The 20,964-nt window shown below is 43.3% G+C and overlaps 1 protein-coding gene across 4 annotated transcripts in view; it reads left to right on the forward strand.

Annotated features, from left to right (window-relative positions):
* CASZ1 (castor zinc finger 1) overlaps nt 1-20,964 on the forward strand; it is a 245,546-nt gene that overhangs the window by 173,743 nt on the left and 50,839 nt on the right. Inside the window, exon 1 of one of the 4 annotated variants that reach the window (XM_069742841.1) lies at nt 19,639-19,907. The exons of the other annotated variants lie outside the window; for them this stretch is intronic. Within the exon in view, the coding sequence (XP_069598942.1) occupies nt 19,859-19,907 (49 nt within the window). The 5' untranslated portion in view covers nt 19,639-19,858. Of the gene's footprint in view, nt 1-19,638; nt 19,908-20,964 lie in introns of those variants that run through there. 4 annotated transcript variants of the gene reach the window in all.

Here is a 20,964-nt window from a genome sequence, read left to right on the forward strand (position 1 = left end):
GAGACTGTTCATGTCTTGTTAGTGGGCAAACTTCAAAAATCAGCAATGGATCAAATACTTAATTCCCCGACTGTATATATAAAATATGTGGCACAATCTTTGCATTGTGTGTTGGTATGTGCCACACTAAGCATGGAGAACACAAAGAGGAGAACTGTCTGAGGACTGAACAATATCAATCTCAAGGCTAGAAGTCCATCTACAGAGATCTTGATGAACCTCCACCATATTTGACTGGAGGAATTTTAGGGTGTCAATACTTTTGGCCATGTATAGAGATACATTGACACAGATGCCATAGTGTAAGCTCAGAGAGCCATGATGGCCGGTCGTCTGCGCGCTTATATTCGGCACATGACGGTAGAGTAGGAGGAACAATAAGTTGCTTTAATGAGACAGCATCATGCTGTGTGTGTCTTTGAATAAACAGAGCGCTCTCATAGATGCTGTGCACAGTGTTTGGCCTGGTAATATATGGTGACCCACTTTTCTCTGGTGGGGTCAATAAGGGGCACTAATGTTTTTCCACCAGTGAAGTATAGAATCAGGTAGTACGGCTTATTTAAATAACGTAAATGCCAGCGTCACTGTAAATCATCAGCGTAGTGTGGATGCATGGCTTCTGGGATTTTCATATATTACCAGATCCCCAGGATCTAAACTTGAAAACACCCTTTTAATGTTTTCATCTGATGTATTATGTAGCACTTCACAATGATAGCATTTGTGCGGCCATTTGCTAATCTACGTTGTAGGCATCCCCGATAATGTCACCATGGATTAATTTGCTCAACCGCATGAAAAAAACAGAAATGGCTTATTCACAGGTTGCATTTTATCTGCAGCGTTTTACAGTACCAGCGAAGTGAACGAGATTCCTGACCACTCATGCTGCTTATTTTACTTGCATTTTTTCATATCTGCAGCATGTCAATTCTTTCAGCGTTTTTCCTCCATTGAAATGAATGGGGGAAAAAAGGCATGCAAAACATGACGCAAAAATGTACTTATTTTATGTACTTATTTTATGCAGCATTTTTCCCTGCCAACATTCTGAAAAATCTGCTGCAAATACTAAAGGTATACACATTCCCAAAGACCCAGACTGCTCATCTATCCTAGCACCTCAGACGTCATCTTTGGGGGGTCTGGCAGCTGAAATGAGCGTCACCTTTCATTTATGAGTTTCTGTAACTCCCAATTATGACTTTTGTTAAATATATAGATGGGCACCCCAACAAAGTAAGAATGAGATTGACTTAAATTGCAATATTACCCCAATATTTGTCCCACGGGTGAGCCAGGTCTTCACACAAAACGTCCCTGTGGTCATGTTTCTAAGTGTATGGGAAAAGCTTCCTAAAAGAATAAGCAGTGATATATAGTGGGAATGTATATGACGGAGCGTATTACTAACAGTCACAGGTAGTGGGCCGCAGTCTTCCCGCTGTCCAATGCTTTCAGCTCTGCCTCATCTTACGGTGGTGACATATCTGCAGTCATGTATTGAGATTCGTTGCTAGAGAAAGGCACAACAGACAATGAAAGTTTGGTGATTACTAGCGGCAGGAACTAAATAGCCCTGTAACTGGTATGAAGGTTAATTCATGGTCTGCTAAACACAGAAAATATGATAGCTTTGTCAGACAACAAAAAAGTATGGAGGGGAAAGGAGGGGGAATATACAAACTAATCCAAAGCCAGCGGCTGCTGTGCCGTAGCAAACAAACATCCAGCCTCACACATACACGGTGACAGTCCTGCGCCGTCGCTGTCTCCGTGCCATGCTGTTTGCTCAGTACAAGGAGACAGTACTTAGATTTGCTCGCTGGCTTTGTAAACAACTGTAGACACCAGACGTATTGTACAGAAGGATGTAGCGTGCGCAGCAGAAGATGTGGAGACCTCATGGTCCTACCTGGTCCGTGCCTGGAGGTAAAGATGTAACAGAGGGACACAACTATCGCTCAGTTACAGAAGGAAATGCCCTCCGTTATTATACAAGAATTTAGTATATGCCATTGTCAGTGAACGGGTTTACAATAATGGAAAGAATATTTTCTTTCATAAAGGTACCTTCACATTGAACAATTTAACAACGATATTGCTAGCGATCCGTGACGTTGCAGCGTCCTGGATAGCGATATCGTGTTTGACACGCAGCAGCGATCAGGATCCTGCTGTGACATCGCTGGTCGGAGCAGAAAGGCCAGAACTTTATTTCGTCGCTGGACTCCCTGCAGACATCGCTGGATCGGCATGTGTGACGCTCATTCAGCGATGTCTTCACTGGTAACCAGGGTAAACATCGGGTTACTAAGCGCAGGGCCGCGCTTAGTAACCCGATGTTTACCCTGGTTACCAGTGTAAATGTAAAAAAAAAAAAAAACAAAAACACTACATACTTACATTCCGGTGTCTGTCGCGTCCCTCGGCGTTCTGCTTCGCTGCACTGTCAGCGCCGGCCGGCCGTAAAGCACAGCGGTGACGTCACCGCTCTGCTTTACGGCCAGCCGGCGCTCACAGTGCAGAGAAGCAGAACGCCGGGGGACAGACAACGGAATCTAAGTATGTAGTGTTCGGTTTTTTTTTTACATTTACACTGGTAACCAGGGTAAACATTGGGTTACTAAGCGCGGCCCTGTGCTTAGTAACCCGATGTTTACCCTTGTTACCAGGGGACTTCGCATAGTTGGTCGCTGGAGAGCTGTCTGTGTGACAGCTCTCCGGCAACCACACAGCGACGCTGCAGCGATCGGGATCGTTGTCTAGATCGCTGCAGCGTCGCTAAATGTGACGGTACCTTAAGACACATCCTGGTCCATGCAGCAGAGTCTGGCCGTATCCATTCACCCTGCATGTGTGCACAGTATACACCACTGTGTGTACACACGTATCCAGAGGCTCGGAGCTTCTGCCTCTCAGAGGAGTTACTTCATCGATCTGATATACAGCTATGAACGCGCTCCTCTATACAGCTCACTATAGTGGTCACACTGACCAACATCAGCTGTATGGAGTATTACCTGTTCACACAACCATGTGCTGCAAACAATGATTTTTATTCTGACAAAATAAATCGGATTGCTCTTGCTGATCGGCGGCACATTTACAGGGGTTGAAGATTGGCATTGAGTGTTTGGTGATCATTTGTACCAGCTCTCCTGACGTCATTGAAAATGCAAACATTCAGCTAAATTTAGAGGTGTGTGTGGGGGTGGGGTGTTCTGATAGGAAAAGATGACAGCTGATCGTCAGGATTACTTCCTGAAGCATTTTGGAGGGATTTTTTTCACCAAGCGTGTGTTTTTTTTTTTTTTTTTAATGCATTTTGATAGCCACGTTTGGAGCAGATTCCATCAGGGGCTGCTTCAAAGGGACATTCATTTTTTTTCTCCCATCAGATTTTTTTCAAAGCCTGAAGCAGAAAGAAGACTGAAAAACTTCTAGAACACAAACCTCAAAAGCAACATTGTTTTACAGTGGAAAAGAAAAAAAAAAAAGACACTCGAGCATTTTATCAGTGGATTTTTCTAGCTGATTTCATGTCTAACCCACTGACAACAGTCCCCTGAGGAAGCCCACGCGAAACGCGCGTAGTGGCCGTGTGTGCAACCCCACAGGACAGACATGGATAACAGCAACTACCTCTTGTGATGGTCATGCTGCTGCAGTCAATGCTCATACGCTTGAATAGCGTTATTTTTATATGATATGTATTTTTTACCTAAGGCCGGGGTCACACTTACGAGAAACTCCCACGAGTCTCGCATCTCAATACCTGGCACTGGGACCGGAGTGTGCGGCTGCGTGTATCTCTATGAAGCTGAACGCTCCTGTCCGAGTGCCGGCGCCAGGGCCGGATATTGAGATGCGAGACTCTGGATTGATTTGATGCACTGTCACTTTAAGGCTATGTGCACACGTTGCGGATTTTGCTGCAGATCCGCAGCAGTTTCCCATGAGTTTACAGTACAATATAAACCTATGGGAAACTAAATCCGCTGTGCACATGCTGCGGAAAAAAAACACGTGGAAACGCAGCGTTTTATTTTCCGCAGCATGTCAATTCTTTGTGTGGAATCCACAGTGTTTTTACACCTGCTCCAATAGAAAACTGCAGATGTAAAACCACAGCGGAATCCGCAATAGAAACCGCAATAATTCCGCAGAGGAGCTTTCTACGTGTGCACATACCCTAGTACATAGTTCCGCTTATTAGGCTCCCCCGAACTACACTGCATCTGTGGTGTCGCACTTGATTTCTCTTGTTGCACCCAATTCTTTGTCTTAAATAGGTCTTTTAATCGTTATGTTTATGTGCCTTTCATGTATCGAGTCAAATAAAACACTTTGTTGTATTCTCTTGGTGGATTGCATTACTCCATTCTTGCATGTATACATTCTGGTGGGAGTAATTCCATGGCTATTGCCTTTAGCGGTCCATTTACATAGGCCTAGAACTGCGTGATACGATGTTTACGCTCCTAAAAAATTTGTATTACCGTAATTGTTTTACAGTGGAAATGAAAAATGTTTTCACAGCTAACCCACTCAGAAAAAAATCTGTGCGCACATAACCTCAGACCTTTATTTATTGTGTATTGCCAAATTAAAATAGATGTAAAGATAGCCAACGGTGCCACTGATCAGCTACTTGTTTTTACACAAGGAGGCCGTGCTTCAGATGTGCATTAATGGCCAGCGATGGATCATTCACTGCACATAAGCCGATTGAATGCTCCTGTATATGGGAGAGCCGGATGAGGAGGCTGCTGACGATCATAATGCATATGGCAGACTTGTCCGATCTCTGTATATAGTGGAGTCTTATCGAGTTGGATGGAACTAGTGATGAGCGAGTGACCTCTGATGGCAAGGTGTTATCTGAGCATGCTCGAGTACTAATAGAGTATCTTCAATGTTCTCTAATACTATGTCCGAGTCCCTGCTGCTGCATGTCTCACAGCGGTTCAACAGCCACAAGACATGCAGGGATTGCCTGTTTATTAGGAAATCCCTGCATGTGTTGTGGCTGTCGAGACATGCAGCAGCAGGGACTCAAACATAGTATTAGAGAACGCTGAAGATACTCTATTAGTACTCGAGCATGCTCGGATAACACCTTATCTGAGGTCTCTCGCTCATCACTAGATGGGACCCATCATTGTCGGTCTGTATTTACTGTCTCATTATCACTGATGCTCCTATTGTAATATGATAGTGCGAACCATCTTTTCTGTTCCCACCCTTGCTGAATATTCTGTGCATTCAGCGCACAGAGCAAACATCGTTCAACATATATATATCCGGATCGTAGTGACCACTGATTCAGACACCAGTAGCCATAATCCTGATCCCGCCATACACACTCACTGCATTTTGCAACTGTTATTGCAAAAGAGGCTTCTAAGTTTGGGAGCTTTCAACTGAAACTGATTAGTAATTCTGAAAGAAAGGCAAAGATTTAAACAGGAGAATCAAGTCAGACCAGTTTTGTTTTTATATGAAGGGAAAAAAAAACCCTTTACCAGTATAATTAATGTGTTTATTTTCTCCTTGCCAAATGTAACTGCCCAAACTGTGTGACATGAAGCTCCGGGTAGAAGCAGGAGCCACGCAGGGAGCAGCAGATGGGGAACGGCGTGACGTATTTATGACATAAAGAAAGATGGCAGACGATATAAAGCAGAGGTGAGGATGGCAGATCGCATACACATGTTGGTGGCACAGTCTCCCTTATGTTTGCTGGGACTCGCTCAGCTCATTCTTTACATTCGGCTTTGTGTCACTGAAAACACAATGTTAGAAGATGCCGTCTCCTCACCCATGGATTGTGCTTTGGTAATAGTGAACTGATTTAGGGATTGGACAAAGGATGAGCAATAACTTTGCTCGGTTTGTAGCTGAACAGAAGTTGATGACTTGGACATTGGGATTTCTGGTGATAACTTATCTCAGTTGTCAGTACGGCTGCCTGACGTGTAAATGAAGGCGACTATTCACAATTCACGAGTGCGCTCTTTCCTAGAGACTGAATTATTATCTGCAAATGTTTTGGACATTGTGCACATCAATAAACTTCACCAACGGGAAGTTTGTATCTGCTGAGGTCACAATGTTTGGTTTCCTTTTAGGGTTCTGTGGTTTGATAAAATGGATTTTGTTTTAGATATGATCTATTATAAAAATGGATTTTGTTTTAGATATGATCTATTATAAAGGTACCTACTTAGTTTTTAATAAAAAAAAAAAAAAAATAAACACACACACATATATATATATATATATATATATATATATATATATATATATATATATATATATATATATATATATATATAATGTGTATATATAGATCTATATATATCTATATCAGAGTCGGTTGTAGACCTTGCCCAATGGTGTCTATGATGACGGCCCCCTTTCAGGCTGTAGCTGAACATGTCAAGTTACCGGACGAAAACTGTGTCATACAGCTGCCAAAGAGACCTTTCCATTACCAATTTTTTTTAAATGGAAAATATTTGATACAACCTATTTAAATTAAGCTTTTATTTTAAGTTTTGGATTTTTTATTTTGCATGTATTAAAATAATCCTGAAATACTGCAGTTTTCACTGAGACCACTGAAGCTCCTAAGAGACTGACATTTCCTGTCCTGTAATGATCACTTCTCGGCTGTCATGTCATTATTATCACCATAGGTTTGATTACAATGCAGGTAATACTTATACAGAGAATTCAGTTTTTTCACAAATGGTCCAAAAAGTTGTCCTGTCTGCACAACTTATTTGCCAACGGACTGCTGCTGGATCCTTTCTAACAGATGATTACTGGATATGTGCATATAGCCGAACAAAGTAGCCAAAATATTAAAAGGCACCTTTCTTGTGCAATCACTGAAAACACCTCTATATACAGTAGATAACACAGGATCCATCATTCACAACAGGTGATTTCACAGCTCACCTCCTCCTCCTGTACAATGACTGATAACACCTCTATATACAGTAGATAACACAGGATCCACCATTCACAATAGGTAATATCACAGCTCACCTCCTCCTCCTGTACAATGACTGATATCTACTGTATATAGAGGTGATATCAGTCATTGTACAGGAGGAGGTGAGCTGTGAAATCACCTATTGTGAATGGTGGATCCTGTGTTATCTAGTGTATATAGAGGTGTCATCCGTCATTGTACAGGAGGAGGAGGTGAGCTGTGACATCCCCTATTGTGTATGGTGGATCCTGTGTTATCTAGTGTATATAGAGGTGTTATCAGTCATTGTACAGGAGGAGGAGAGCTGTGACATCCCCAGGCTATTGTGAATGGTGGATCCTGTGTTATCTAGTGTATATAGAGGTGTCATCCGTCATTGTACAGGAGGAGGAGGTGAGCTGTGACATCCCCTATTGTGAATGGTGGATCCTGTGTTATCTAGTGTATATAGAGGTGTCATCAGTCATTGTACAGGAGGAGGTGAGCTGTGACATCCCCTATTGTGAATGGTGGATCCTGTGTTATCTACTGTATATAGAGGAGTTATCAGTCAACTGCTGGTGGTTATGGGGGCACGGGGGACTTGTCAGGTTCCCATTAAAATCAAGCATCCTATTAGGGAGGTAACCTTTCTACTGTTACAATAATCACGCTTTCCAATACTATCTAATGCTGTTCTCTTTTATACATGGAAGCAGTTGCTTTTTCACCAGTTTTGGGTATTGTGAAAGTTCTGACAAAAGCTGAACATTTTGGAGATAATCAGTATAGATGATACATTCGCATCAATGAATACAGATGTTGAAACCAGACAGCCTGTTTACAGTAGATAGATGCATTGGCATTATTACACACTACACCTCCTGTAAGATTGGCGGTTCTATAAACTTCCCTTGTTCTACGCCGTTTTAGAATGATTGGTAACTGATAATCTGGTCTGTTTTACATTTGATGGGATTTCACTGTCTATAATCCAGCTAATCTTGTGTAGGATTACTTGTTACATCCAGTTACCACAGAGAATTCTGACCTTTTGTCAGAATTATTATTTATGTTCTCATGCAGCAAACAAACTGTGTGCATCCTTGGCTCTTATCGTTTTGTTGTTCACTACCATGATGTTAGCAGGCAAAGCACCATGCGTCTATACAGTCTCAGATAGGGACTCTGATGTCACCATGTCGTTGACTAATTGTACATTATACAGTACTCTCCAGCAATGGGCAAAGTAAATGCACAAAAGAGAAATATAAATCAAATCAATATTTGGTGTGACCGCATTCTGCCTTCAGAACATCATCAATTCTTCTAGGTATATCTATCACCTGTACACCCATTTTAAAGGAGCTCAGCAGGAGGTTGTTCCAAACATCTTGAAGAAATAACCACAGATCTCCTGTGAAGGTAGACTGGCACAAATCCTTCTGTCCTGTTGTAATCTCACAAAGACAGAATAAGGCTGAGATCAGGACTCTGGGGGGACTAATAGGACTTGTTTTTTGTTACGTTGAAGATATTTCTTAATGACATTGGATGATTGGGGTCATCCTCCTGCTACAGAATAATTTGGATCTAATCAGACTCCTCCGTGATGATATTGCATCATGGAAAATTATCTTTCTGTATTTCTAAGCACTGAGGATTCCAAGACATGAGCAACATTGCAAACCGTAATTGCAGTGGTCTGCAGAGGAAACTTAGTGCAGCAGATGAGACACATCATGCATACTTCCCTTTGAAACCAGAAGATGTCCAGCAGTGCCATCAGCTCAGACCTGGCAGCAACCAGTGGGAGCAGCTATACCCATCTAATATTGGAAGAAGACGACCAAAAGCTGTCTCCATGGAAGAATTATGGCCAAAAACCAGACTTTCGACAAGGAAACAAGACCAAGCAATTCCACTATGCACAAAAAACATAGGAACCTGGGTGCATAAAAATGGTAGCAGCCGCTCTGGACGGAGTTGTCACAATATGAAACATTTGGCCGTAAGAGAAGCAGTTTGTTCACAGAAGGCTGGAGAGCATCACAATAATAAGTGTCTGCAGGAACTGTGAACACCATCGTGGAGTGTCCTGGAAGTCTGGGGCTGGATTTCAACAACAAAAATTGGGTAAAGTTTGATGGTGTCCTTTAATATTGAGGAAAAACAGGCAAATAGATACTTACCCATCAAACATACAGCTCCAAGATGAACAAGGAAACCTAGAATTTAGGAGATGACACAAGATCTTGTGGCAGTTCTCCGAGGTGTTTGGCACAACCTTCTGCTGACATCATTCATAAACTGTGTACAAGTGACCGAGAAAAAGTATTCCATAAAAAATTGTTAATTGTTCAAATAAACATGAGTGGTAAAGAGCAGCGGCAAAAATAATTAAAAATGTATATAAAAATGGTAGAGACTGGACGCTGCGAGGGCTAGCTCCTACGTGGATCCACTGGTATCACTACATAGGGCTTTTCGCCCGGCACAAGACAGGTGGCCCGATTGCCTTGCTACTCTAGTAGAAGTAATGGATGCGACAGGCGGTCACCAAATATTGATGGGATTTAGATGTGTTCAGTCACTTTGCATATTAGACAATTTACACTATTTTTGACAGCCTCTTACTTTCTAGCATTTTCCCACACCTGCCTAAAACATTTGCACAGTAGTAAGACCAATGAAGATAAAGAACACATAACAAAACAGGTTTTCCAATCATAACGCCTCCTCCCCAATGACAATGAACTTGACATGTTTTGCATTATATTTTACCAGAGACCCGATTTGATAAAATTGACACCACTATTAATTTACATATTTATAGACAACAATGAAGTCACCATTAGCATTGAGCCTTAGGGCACATAAGAGAGGTAGTGCGACAGGCCGGGGTCATGTTACACCGTGTCCTCACGCAGGGTACGGTGCTGACTGCTGTAATTACAGGACAGGGAGACCGTCACATGCAGACGGCTGAGGCACACAGCCAGCCAAGGTCTTACGCTTTATTTTTCACTGAAATGCAAAGATGCACGTTTTTTTCGGGTCTTCAATTTAGCATTGGAGAATTTTATAATTTAGTAATTAAAATCTCTGATAGGCTTTAGAAATTGCAGCTAATTGAATTTAATGGGAAGATGATTTTCAATTTTATTTGATTATAGGGACCCCTGGCATTGGCATTTATGGGAAAAAAAATGGAGAAGGCACTGTGTGGGCTGGGATGGCAGAATTGAATTGGGGGTAATCTGATTTTCTCATCATGGCTTTCACTATAATTTTCCATTAGATATCTAGTTTACAAATACTCACTAAGAAGCCTAGAGAAAGGAGGCTGCCAGCTAACAGGATTATAGAGAAGGAGAGGCCGGTGTGCCAACAGTGCTTATGTAAACACGCTGCCACGCCTTAGTACACAAAGACGGGCCAACATACATGCACAAACTGGTGCACACACATTACGTACTGGTGGCACAACACGCCACCATCTTCATATTATTTCACTGGATTTCAAGGCTCTTCTTTGAAGCTTTCTTGGTTCATTTTGATGAATTATATATTTTTTTCAGATAATGTAACATTGATATTTAATTGTTACCTAATTTGTCTACTGTAAATTATTATTCTTTGTTAAACAAAAGTTCCAGAACCAGAACGATGTGAAAACAGAAACTGGAGTTCTAAGCCTATAATAATAAAGTTTACAGTCGGTCTCTGACGCTGCGCTTCTCAGTGACCGAGGTCGCCAGCTCCCCTTTACCCTAAAGAGACTAATATTTGGAACCAGCTTTGTGCTTCCATGATTCCTCATATCTGATTCTGGCGATCCTCGGCTATCCTTCTATTGGCCAAACATGACGCCGGATTTGACCCTGACAACATACGTGAGCACAAATGTCACGGGCCACGTGGAAGTTTCGTATTTAATCCTTGGTCAGCATACAAGCCCATAGAATTGAAGGGATCTAAAAGAGGAGATCCATGAGACAGAGCAGATCATATTGTGATCCACGATTGCAGATAAGTATGTGCTATACAAGTTGATGGAAATCAGTGAACAAGGATGCAAATCTGAAGACTTACAATTTACTTCCAATTTGCACCAGTGTCTCAGTTTTGTTGCTTACTAATAAGCTTGAATAAAAGCGTCTGGGCTTCTAGGGGTCTTTTTATTGGTTTGGCAATAAACACACCTCATCAGGAGGGGAAAAAAAAACAATGCGGAAAAAACGCAGAACCAGAATGACACCAGAGGAAAAAGCTCCAGATTCCTGTGGATGGCAACATTGACACAAATGTCTTGTTCCAACTCGTGTACGATGCGATTCCATGGTGAACGCTGGCGTCGGCTCTGTCCTATAGATGCGCACAGTGGAGGAGACCTGGAACAATACATTTCTACTTTAAATCACCTGCTTCATGCTGATCTACAACCCCAAAAAATTGTGTTCAAGGGGTGTTGGTGGTGAAAGACGGAGCTCCCTCTCTATTAATCACCTACAGGCCGTGGTGAAGCATCCAGGGGGTAAAGTGGCTGAGCAGGGCGCCGCTCCACCTGTGGGGGAGGACTATGCCTATTCTTCTGGTCAGAAAAATGGTGAATTGGTGCTGATTAAGGGATTAAAATAACCTGACTACCACACAGGACACGTATCACAATTTTCTGTCTGTAACTAAGCTTTTGGGTTGCTTTGAATCAATGTCTCGCTATAATTCACAGAACCACGATCCTAGCACTGGAAGTCTATCACTATGTGACCTTCTGGGTGGTGCAATGTTTGGACTGAACAAGGCTACATGAAGTGACACTTATTTTTTTCAATGAATGCAAAGTCAATGGCCTGCTACCAGTGACATGTCAGCTGTGGTTAAACCTACAAGTATCTGCATATTCTAACACTCCACAGTATTGGTTGCAAACCACTGACCCAAAGTGAGAAACCATATTGAGATACAGTTTAAGATGCTCTTATTGGTCTTTCGGGTCAAGTCAAAGACTGTACAAGTAAAGACTTTGGGTCTGTGCTTCTTATAGGCTGCAATTCAACACCTTGATCCAGGTGGAGGGGGGTAACCGTGTGACTGCAGATTTTTTGCACCAAACCTGGACACCCCCCTTTAAGCCACCAGCACAGTTTTGTTTTATTGCTGATGTCAAAAGGAGTTTAGAGACTTTTTTTAATTACTTAAATGCATCTAATTTGGTTACAAAACATTTTTTCAATTGTGATTTATTAAATATTTTGCACCATTTATTCTATTGTTGGCTGCACAATGAATTATTGAGAATCATTCAGGGAGTTCATTTTTCACTCAAATTAAATGCCAGGAGCGTTCGTAGCTCTCTTATCTGTATTTTTCTGAGCTCCTCCCGGCTAGTTTATGGCTACAGGCCACATGAAGTGCAATCAAGATTCTGTAAAAGTAAAATGGTGCAAAATTTTTAAAGAAGCCCAATTGCAAAAATAATACATGGATTAAAGTAAAAAAAATTCTTATTGTCCCCAAAATTGGCCAACCTGTACAATGATATAGGAGGGTTGGCGCTCTGTAGTTATTGATTGAGCAGAGCATCGGCGAGATTACAGCACTATGTCCTCGGTTCATCAAGACCAGCGATATACATGCCCCTGGGGCGTCTGACGAGTGGTGTGCGCCACCCCAGGAATATTCCACCAGCTCCTGACTGGAGTAAGATTTCTGGCCTAAGGAGCACCACAGTTCATCATGAATTAGACAAGCCGTGGCGTCATGCTCCTGGCGCTACACATTTTGGAGTAGCTGGGACAGCCCATATAGTTTAAATGTCCGGGTGGACCCACTTCTACTCTGTGTAGTGACATTCAGAACTGTCACTGCAGAATCGTGTAGCTGTGAGATTAGCGTATTCTGAGTCCCCATAGAGAAAGCACAGACTGTATTACTGTCTGTGTCTTCACTATAGCGCTGTGCATTCAGTAATAAGCGCGGACTCAGATACACAGCGGTCATGAGATCGCTGTATACAAGGAGCTGCTGGATCATAAGACACCCAGCCAGGCTGCCATAGAGTCAGGTCTGCATTCCCCCTGTAACTGGGGATAATCGCCCCAGTTATAAGAGCAATACAAATATTTTAATATTGAAGTGCCCCCTAAAGCCTTTTATGACCTCATTAGGGTGGGGACAATGTATAAAATAAATGAAAAAAATGCAATGAGTGAACAAACAAAAAAAAAAACAGACAATACATAAAAATGCCACTGTAAATCTAAATCACTGTTTCTAGCCTCGCCCCCATAAATAAAACTTGTCCAATATATAACAATTATTCTTGCAGGATGGGGAACAAATTTTTAGATTTACAGATTGGGCCATTTCTACTCCTAGAGGCCCAAATATCCTAGACCAAGTAAGGGTACAACAAGGTCCATTATCTGGGGACAACCATGTGTGCGAGGGGGATGGCGGAGGGTTCAGTACCAAAAAACTGCAAGGTGTGAAAAATGGTGGTCCTGGCAGCCATATTACTGGCTGCAGTTGGATGTGCCATAAGGGAAGGCCATGTACGTGTAGGAATTGTGCGAGTTCCAGCATATTGTTGTGTTTATTACCTAAGTGGCATAAAATATCTGTATGTCATTGTCAGTGTTGGAAGGCTTACCATGGTTTCAAGTCTACACATAGCTGCTAGAGGAGCACAAAGAGCCTTCACTACAGAACGTCTTTGTCATTTGTTTATGCAAACACAGTTTTCACACTACAGGCTTAAAACCAACCCCCAAAAAGAAAAATACATAGGATATCTTGCTGCTGTACAATTCGCTAGTGGCCCCACCATAATGTTACATAGCTGTCCATGTCATTCAAATGTGTCAAGTCTGAGAAGAGACACTTGGGACCAGTATATACTGGGATATAGAGATCCAAAGTGTGTCCGTATGCCCTAATCAGATGTCTGAAAATGGGTTTTCTAATTTACCAAACACCTTTGCGGAGCAATTTCAAATGAAACAGTTGATAGCTAGTGATGAGCGAATATACTCGTTACTCAAGATTTACCGAGCACGCTCGGGGGTCCTCCGAGTATTTTTTAGTGCTCGGAGATTTAGTTTTCATCGCCACAGCTGAATGATTTACAGCTTTTAGCCAGCATAAGTGCGTGTGGGGGTTGACTGGTTGCTAGGGAATCCCCACATGTAATCAAGCTGGCAAACAGATGTAAATCATCCAGCTGCGACGAAAAAAACGATATCTCTGAGCACTAAAAAATACTCGGAGGACACCCGAGCGTGCTTGGGAAATCTCGAGTAACGAGTATATTCACTCATCACTATTGATAACACAGCCACATATAAAGTGGCTTACAAAACTATACGCCCTGTGGTGCAGCGGTAGCACCATACGCAGTGATGAGGCAGTGACCCACAAAGTTCAAACACAAAAGTCTCTTTAAATATGTTACTTCACACATAAAAGTCCATAGCACTTTATATTACACGTCATCACGTCAAGTTCAATACACACAGTTGCATCTCGTCTCGGTGCCCGTTTCATAGCACTACACATCATACGGCTTTAGATTGCAGTCCCTAAACACACTGGACCTCTCCTCGTCCAGTAACCGTGGGCGACCGCAGCGCCGTATTAAAGTCTCCACACACAGCTCTACTCATTTAATTTTGCATATATAAACAGACCACCACGGGAAACATATATAATTGTCTGTCACACATGCTCAACACTATGGATGAGCAGAAGCAGAACAATAAAGAAAACGAACACTCCTCTGACTAGTTCCCGAGAGTTTCCTGCACCACTGTATCAGTCTCTTTACCCACACAGCTTTACTTCATTAGTTTTGCAGCCTCTAAACACGCCGGACCTCTCCTTGTCCTGTAACCATGGGCGATCGCATGCTGCATTACTGTCTCTTTACTCACATCCGTACAGTCCATGATGTCCTCCGGATCGCAGCCGGGCACCATATCCACCTGCTTGCAATCATTACACAAGCCAGTCCTCTTTTGGGCATAGGACATCCACCTCTGTTCACCTCTGGGCACAGGACATCCACATCTGAGACCATTTACCGTGGACGACTTGCATCGCTGAGTACGCTGCAGGTGCCAGGCTTATTCAGCTGCCATTGCTGCTGGCTTGTGCTGCTTCACACACACACACCGCTCTGCAGGCCTCTGCTATGCACAACAGCACACACCAGACTGACACGGATGCTGCACTTGACTCTGACACACTCATACTCTTCACTACAGGGATTTTAACACAGAACCTGTGGCCTTCAGCCACATGGAAAACCCAGACCGGAAATGAAACGGACTGCACCGCTAACATACTGCAGTCAGTTTCAAACCAAAACACAAATTCCAGAGCCGGTTTTCCCTACGTCTGTCCTGGACAATAGCATGTCCAAGATAACACTTAAATTATTTCTAAACTACATTGCAGTCAACGCTACGCCCGTGTCTGCCATACACCTCCATGCACATCCTGGGGAGTAAACACAGCGACCCCCCTACCTGTGACATTGTTCACTGCTTCACCATTGCAATCACAGCTACACCTGTGACTGCAATACCCCCTCATAGCCTCACTACGCATCTGTAGGCATTCTGGGGAGCACAAACAGCGACCCCTACCTGTGACACGGGTCACAGCCTTACAGCCCCCTTTGCATTTTTCATGTTTTGCTACCTCGCAACCTGGAATTTCACTTTTTGTAGGGTTTGCACCAGTTCATGTAAAAAACGTGCCTACAATTCTGAACATTTTTCGTTTCATTCTGAAGCAAAGAACTGAAAACGTCAGTGTGCTTAAGTATTCCCTCCCCTAAAGTCAGTACTTTGTAGAGCCTCCTTTTGTAGCAATTACATTTGCAAGTCACTTTGGATAAGTCTCTATGAGCTTTTCACTGGGACTTTTGCCCATTCTTCAAGGAAGAACTTCCCAAACTCCTTCAGATTTGATGGTTTCCTCTGGTGAACAGCAATGTTCATGTCTGACCTCAGATTTTCCATTGGATTAAGGTCTGGGCTTTGTCTAGGCTACGCTAAAATATTTACACGTTTCCCCTTAAAGGGAACCTGTCACCCCCAAAATCGAAGGTGAGCTAAGCCCACCTTCATCAGGGGCTTATCTACAGCATTCTGTAATGCTGTAGATAAGCCCCCGATGTTTCCTGAAAGATGAGAAAACTCACCCAGGGGTGGTCCCTGTCCGGTTCTGGTCCGATGGGCGTCGCGGTCCAGTCCGGGGCCTTCCATCTTCTTACGATGAAGTCCTCTTTTTTGTATTCATGCTGCGGCTCCGGCGCACTTTGCCTGCCCTGTTGAGGAGGCCCAGCGCCTGCGCACTGCAGTACTTTGCTCTGCCCTCAACAGGGCAGACAAAGTACGCCGGAGCGTGAATACAAAAAGAGGACGTCATCGTAAGAAGATAGGAGGCCCCGGACCGGACTGTGACGCCCATCGGACCAGAACCGCCCCTGGGTGAGTATAATATAGCCTCTTTTTCTCATCTTTCAGGATACATTAGGGGCTTATCTACAGCATTCCAGAATTACTCGAGTGTTACTTTAGCAGTATGCTTTGGGTCATTGTCTTGTTGGAAAGTGAACCAAAGTCCCAGTCATCACCGAAACCGATTTTGCCCAAGAATATCCCTGTATTTCGCACCATACATCTTCCCCACTCAACTTGCACCATTTTCCCTGTGTCTGCTGCCAAAAAAATATCCCCACAGCATGATGCTTCCACCACCTTATTTCACTATAGGAATGGTGTTCTTGGGGTGATGAGCTGTGTTGGTTTGATGCCAGACATAGCATTTACCCTTGTAGCCAAAAAGTTCAATTTTGGTCTTATCGGACTACAGCACCTACCTCCAGACATTTGGGGAATCTCCCACATGACTTTTTCGCAAACTCAAAACGAGCCTTAGAATTTTTGTGTCAGTAAAGGCTTTTTTTTCTGCCCACTCTTGAATAAAGGCCACCTCTATGGAGCGTACGGCTTATTGTGGTCATACTCTACAGTCTTTGCTTGGGAACTCAGCAGCTATTTCAGGGTTGCCTTTGGTCTCTGTGCTTCCTCTCTGATTAATGCCCTCCTTGCCCGGGCTGAGAGTTTTGTGGGCACCCTCTTTTGGCAGGTTTGGTGTGGTACCATGTTCTTTCCATTTGATGATAATGGATTTGATGGTGCTCCAGGGGATCAACAGAGATTGGGAGATTATTATTATTATTTTTTATAACCAAACCCTGACTTGTACTTCTCAACAACTTTGTCCCTGACTTGTTCAGAGATCTCCTTGGTCTTCATGGTGTTTGGTTAGTGGTGCTTCTTGTTAATGGTGTTGCAGCCTCTGTGGCCTTTCAGAAAAGGTAAAGTGTATATACTGACAGACATGTGACACTTAGATTGTACACAGGGGGACGTCCTGTCACTAAGTATGGGACTTATGAAGGGAATTGCTTGCACCAGCAAATTTTAGGGGCTTCATAGCAAAAGACTCTTTAGTGCGGATGCCTCGGAGACACAAATCGAATATAAAAATATTGAAACACGTTGGAAAGTAAAAAATGGGTAAAAAGATAAGGGGGGTGAATACTTTTGCAAGCCACTGTATGTCCTTTAATATGTTAGGGTATCCACTCTAGTGCCCCAATCTTAGTTCCCGCATTCAAGGTTGTGCTCGACTGTCCTCGAGCTTTGAATTGCCACTGGGACGCATTGGATTGCAAGACTTTTATAGTTGTATCTCAACCCAAACTATTTACGATAAATAACTCCTTCAGCTCAGATTAAGAGAAAACAGACAGCAGCACAATTACACGAGACCCCCCCCCCCCTCACACAGATACACGAGACCCACACACAATTACACGGAAATACACACAATTACACGAGACACCCCCCCACCCCACACAGTTACACGGGACACACGGATACACGAGACCCACACACAATTACACCGGAAACACACACAATTACACGGAAATACACACAATTACACGAGACACCCCCCCACCCAGTTACACGAGACACACGGATACACGAGACTAACACACAGTTACACCGGAAACACACACAATTACACGGGAAAAACACACACAATTACACGGGAAAAACACACAATTACACGAGACCCCCCCCACACACACACACACAGTTACATGAGACACACACAATCACATGGGAAACACACAAGAAACACACAGTTACATGACACACACACAGTTACACGAGACCCACACACAATTAAACGGGAAACATACAATTACACGGGAAACACACAATTACATGACACACGGTTACACGAGACACACGGGATTACAAGAGACACACATGATTACATGAGACACAATTACACGGGAAACACACAATTACATGACATGTGGTTACACAAGACACGCGCGGTGACACGAGACACGCAATTACACAAGACACGCGTGATGACATGAGACATGCGCCGTTACATGAGACACACGCGATTACACGGGAAACACACAATTACATGACATGTGGTTACAGAAGACGCGCGGTGACACGAGACACGCAATTACACAAGACACGCGCCGTTACATGAGACACAATTACACGGGAAACACACAATTACATGACATGTGGTTACACGAGACACACAATTACACAAGACACGCGCGATGACATGAGACACGCGCCGTTACATGAGACACACACGATTACACGACACACATGTTCTATCAAAGGATTTAATTTGTCCAAAACATGAACTAAACTGGTGGATATTGGAGAATTGACAACTTCATATCTGCACACAGCCTTCAGTGACTGATAAATAATATCAGCCTCTAATGTCATAATACAGGATGTTGTGGTCTTTGTTATAACCCTGTGTGAAAACGGAAATAAAGAAGGTAATGTTACAGTACTGTGAGACTGGGAACGACTGTCTACACATGTAGCCGAGTTCTGGGAACACTTGGGTGCAGAATTCCAATTTAGAGGAATATGTTCATAGAGACACATGGATTGAAAATGGCGCAATATTTTCCAAATTTCTGTGGGCAGCAAAGATTACACACCGTTCCTCCCCATGTATTTATTTGACAAAGTGCTCGGGGGATAGATTATTATAATGCAATCTCTTAGTTAGATTTTTCTCCACAGTTTGCGGGAAAGTATCTGCACCTGGATTTTATGCGCGTTACAGACATTTGGAATTTATTAATGTCTCGGTAGAGCAGTAGATGTGAAAATGACTTAATTTTGCCATCTTTTTATTGTTGCTTTTTATCAAGCCTGGTTTAACATTACAGTAAAGACATTTGTAACATTTCCTCTTTTCGTCTGTTTTCTGTTGACCACTGGGCACCTCTGTCTGTGGCGGAGGGCTCCTGTGGGGACCCCAATAATGAGTGTGCCCTGTGTGTTAGGAATGTCTTGTGCCGCCTCCGCTGTCAGGGACTCCATGCTCTGGGAACAAGCCTGTGTAGCAGGAAGGACAGCCCCTGAGAGCGCGACACACTGATAGGGCAGCCTGACTCTCTGTGACTGGGCTTGTGTGTGTGGGGTTTTTTTTTTTTCTACTTGCAAACTCCATGCTGGGAGCTCATTCACTTCACATCTACCTCTGAGGCAGCAGTGTTCAGAGGGAAGCACATACTATACACAGGGAAAGGGGCAGGCCACTGTGATCTTTCACCTGCCCTCTAAGCAGTTGGTAAGGCCAGTAGGAGGCGGTGCCATTGCTGCTGTGCCAATCCTAGGCTGCTCGCCTGCCCCACTGACAGAGCTCCCACAGACACACAGTGACATCAGTCAAACAACTTGTGATCCGGGAAGCAAATCAGCCTCAATTAGATACTAATTAAGTATTATGAAAGTTGATTATTTAAGTGAATTCAGCTTTGGATTCTCTGACTATGGTGAGTACCTGGCACTTGCTTCTCTCTTTTCATCCTATGCTGTATTAGAAGTTTTAATAAACGAGCTTTTGTGTGTTATTTGCATTGTGTTTCTTCCTGACTCACCGGTGTCGTTTTCACTTTGACTATTGTTTGTCTATAGTTTCTGTTTAACGTTCTGTAGTAAAGTTTAGAGTCAGACCCCCTCCTATAATGGATGGGGGAAAGTTTTGTGCCCATCACAGAGGGCACTGAGCAGTGGCATGGTGGCAGGATGCCACTCTGGGGGTCAGGAGGGGTGATCTCAGGCTGCCGGATCAGTGTCTTGTTCTGTTTGGATGGACTTGTGCCCATTGTGCAATGGTGGGATGGAGGGGGCAGTTGTCATGGACCGCCGTATGTCAGGCAGAGGCGATGGTGCAGGGAGAGCTCCTTTCATGTTATTCTATCCCAGGTTCTGGTACTTCTGGTTTATTTGTGAGAGTCTGTGTAACCTGAAAGGAATGTCATTAATTTGGGACAAGGCAGTGGCTGTTGTGAGCAGTGATCATTATTGTAATTTAATATTTTATTTTTGGGAGGAACCCTGTTTGCTTCACATCTTAGGAAGGTGGCTCAGGTGAAGAGGGCATTATTCAGGCAGCCGGTGGCAGTTGAACCTTGCAGGCATTGTCTGCAGAGACGGTTACAGCCGTCGCACATGTGCTCAGGGGTTTCCGTAGTGACTGTGATCACACCCAGGAGATCATGGTTTCAGCTTTTAAACAAAAAAAAAAAAAAGGAACATTATCCCGTATAACGAGCCCTGTATGAGCCTGAGCCTGGCACTGTCTTATCGCTCCATTTCTCTGTGATAGCACTCATATAAAGCGTGTTAATAAAATCTAAAATTGTACATCGACTTATTTAGCGCCATCGCTAAAGTGTCAAGTATGGTCCATTATTTATTAGTTGGGCAGTGTGCACAGTGATGGACACAAGACTGAAGTCTGTGAGTGATGGATATGTTCAGTGCTGGACGCAAATCCCGAGCAAGAATCATGTGCAACATGTCTCTCCTTAGTTGTCGGACTACAAC

The sequence above is a fragment of the Ranitomeya imitator genome, chromosome 10 (genome assembly GCF_032444005.1).
Source record: "Ranitomeya imitator isolate aRanImi1 chromosome 10, aRanImi1.pri, whole genome shotgun sequence".
Lineage (NCBI taxonomy): Eukaryota > Metazoa > Chordata > Amphibia > Anura > Dendrobatidae > Ranitomeya > Ranitomeya imitator.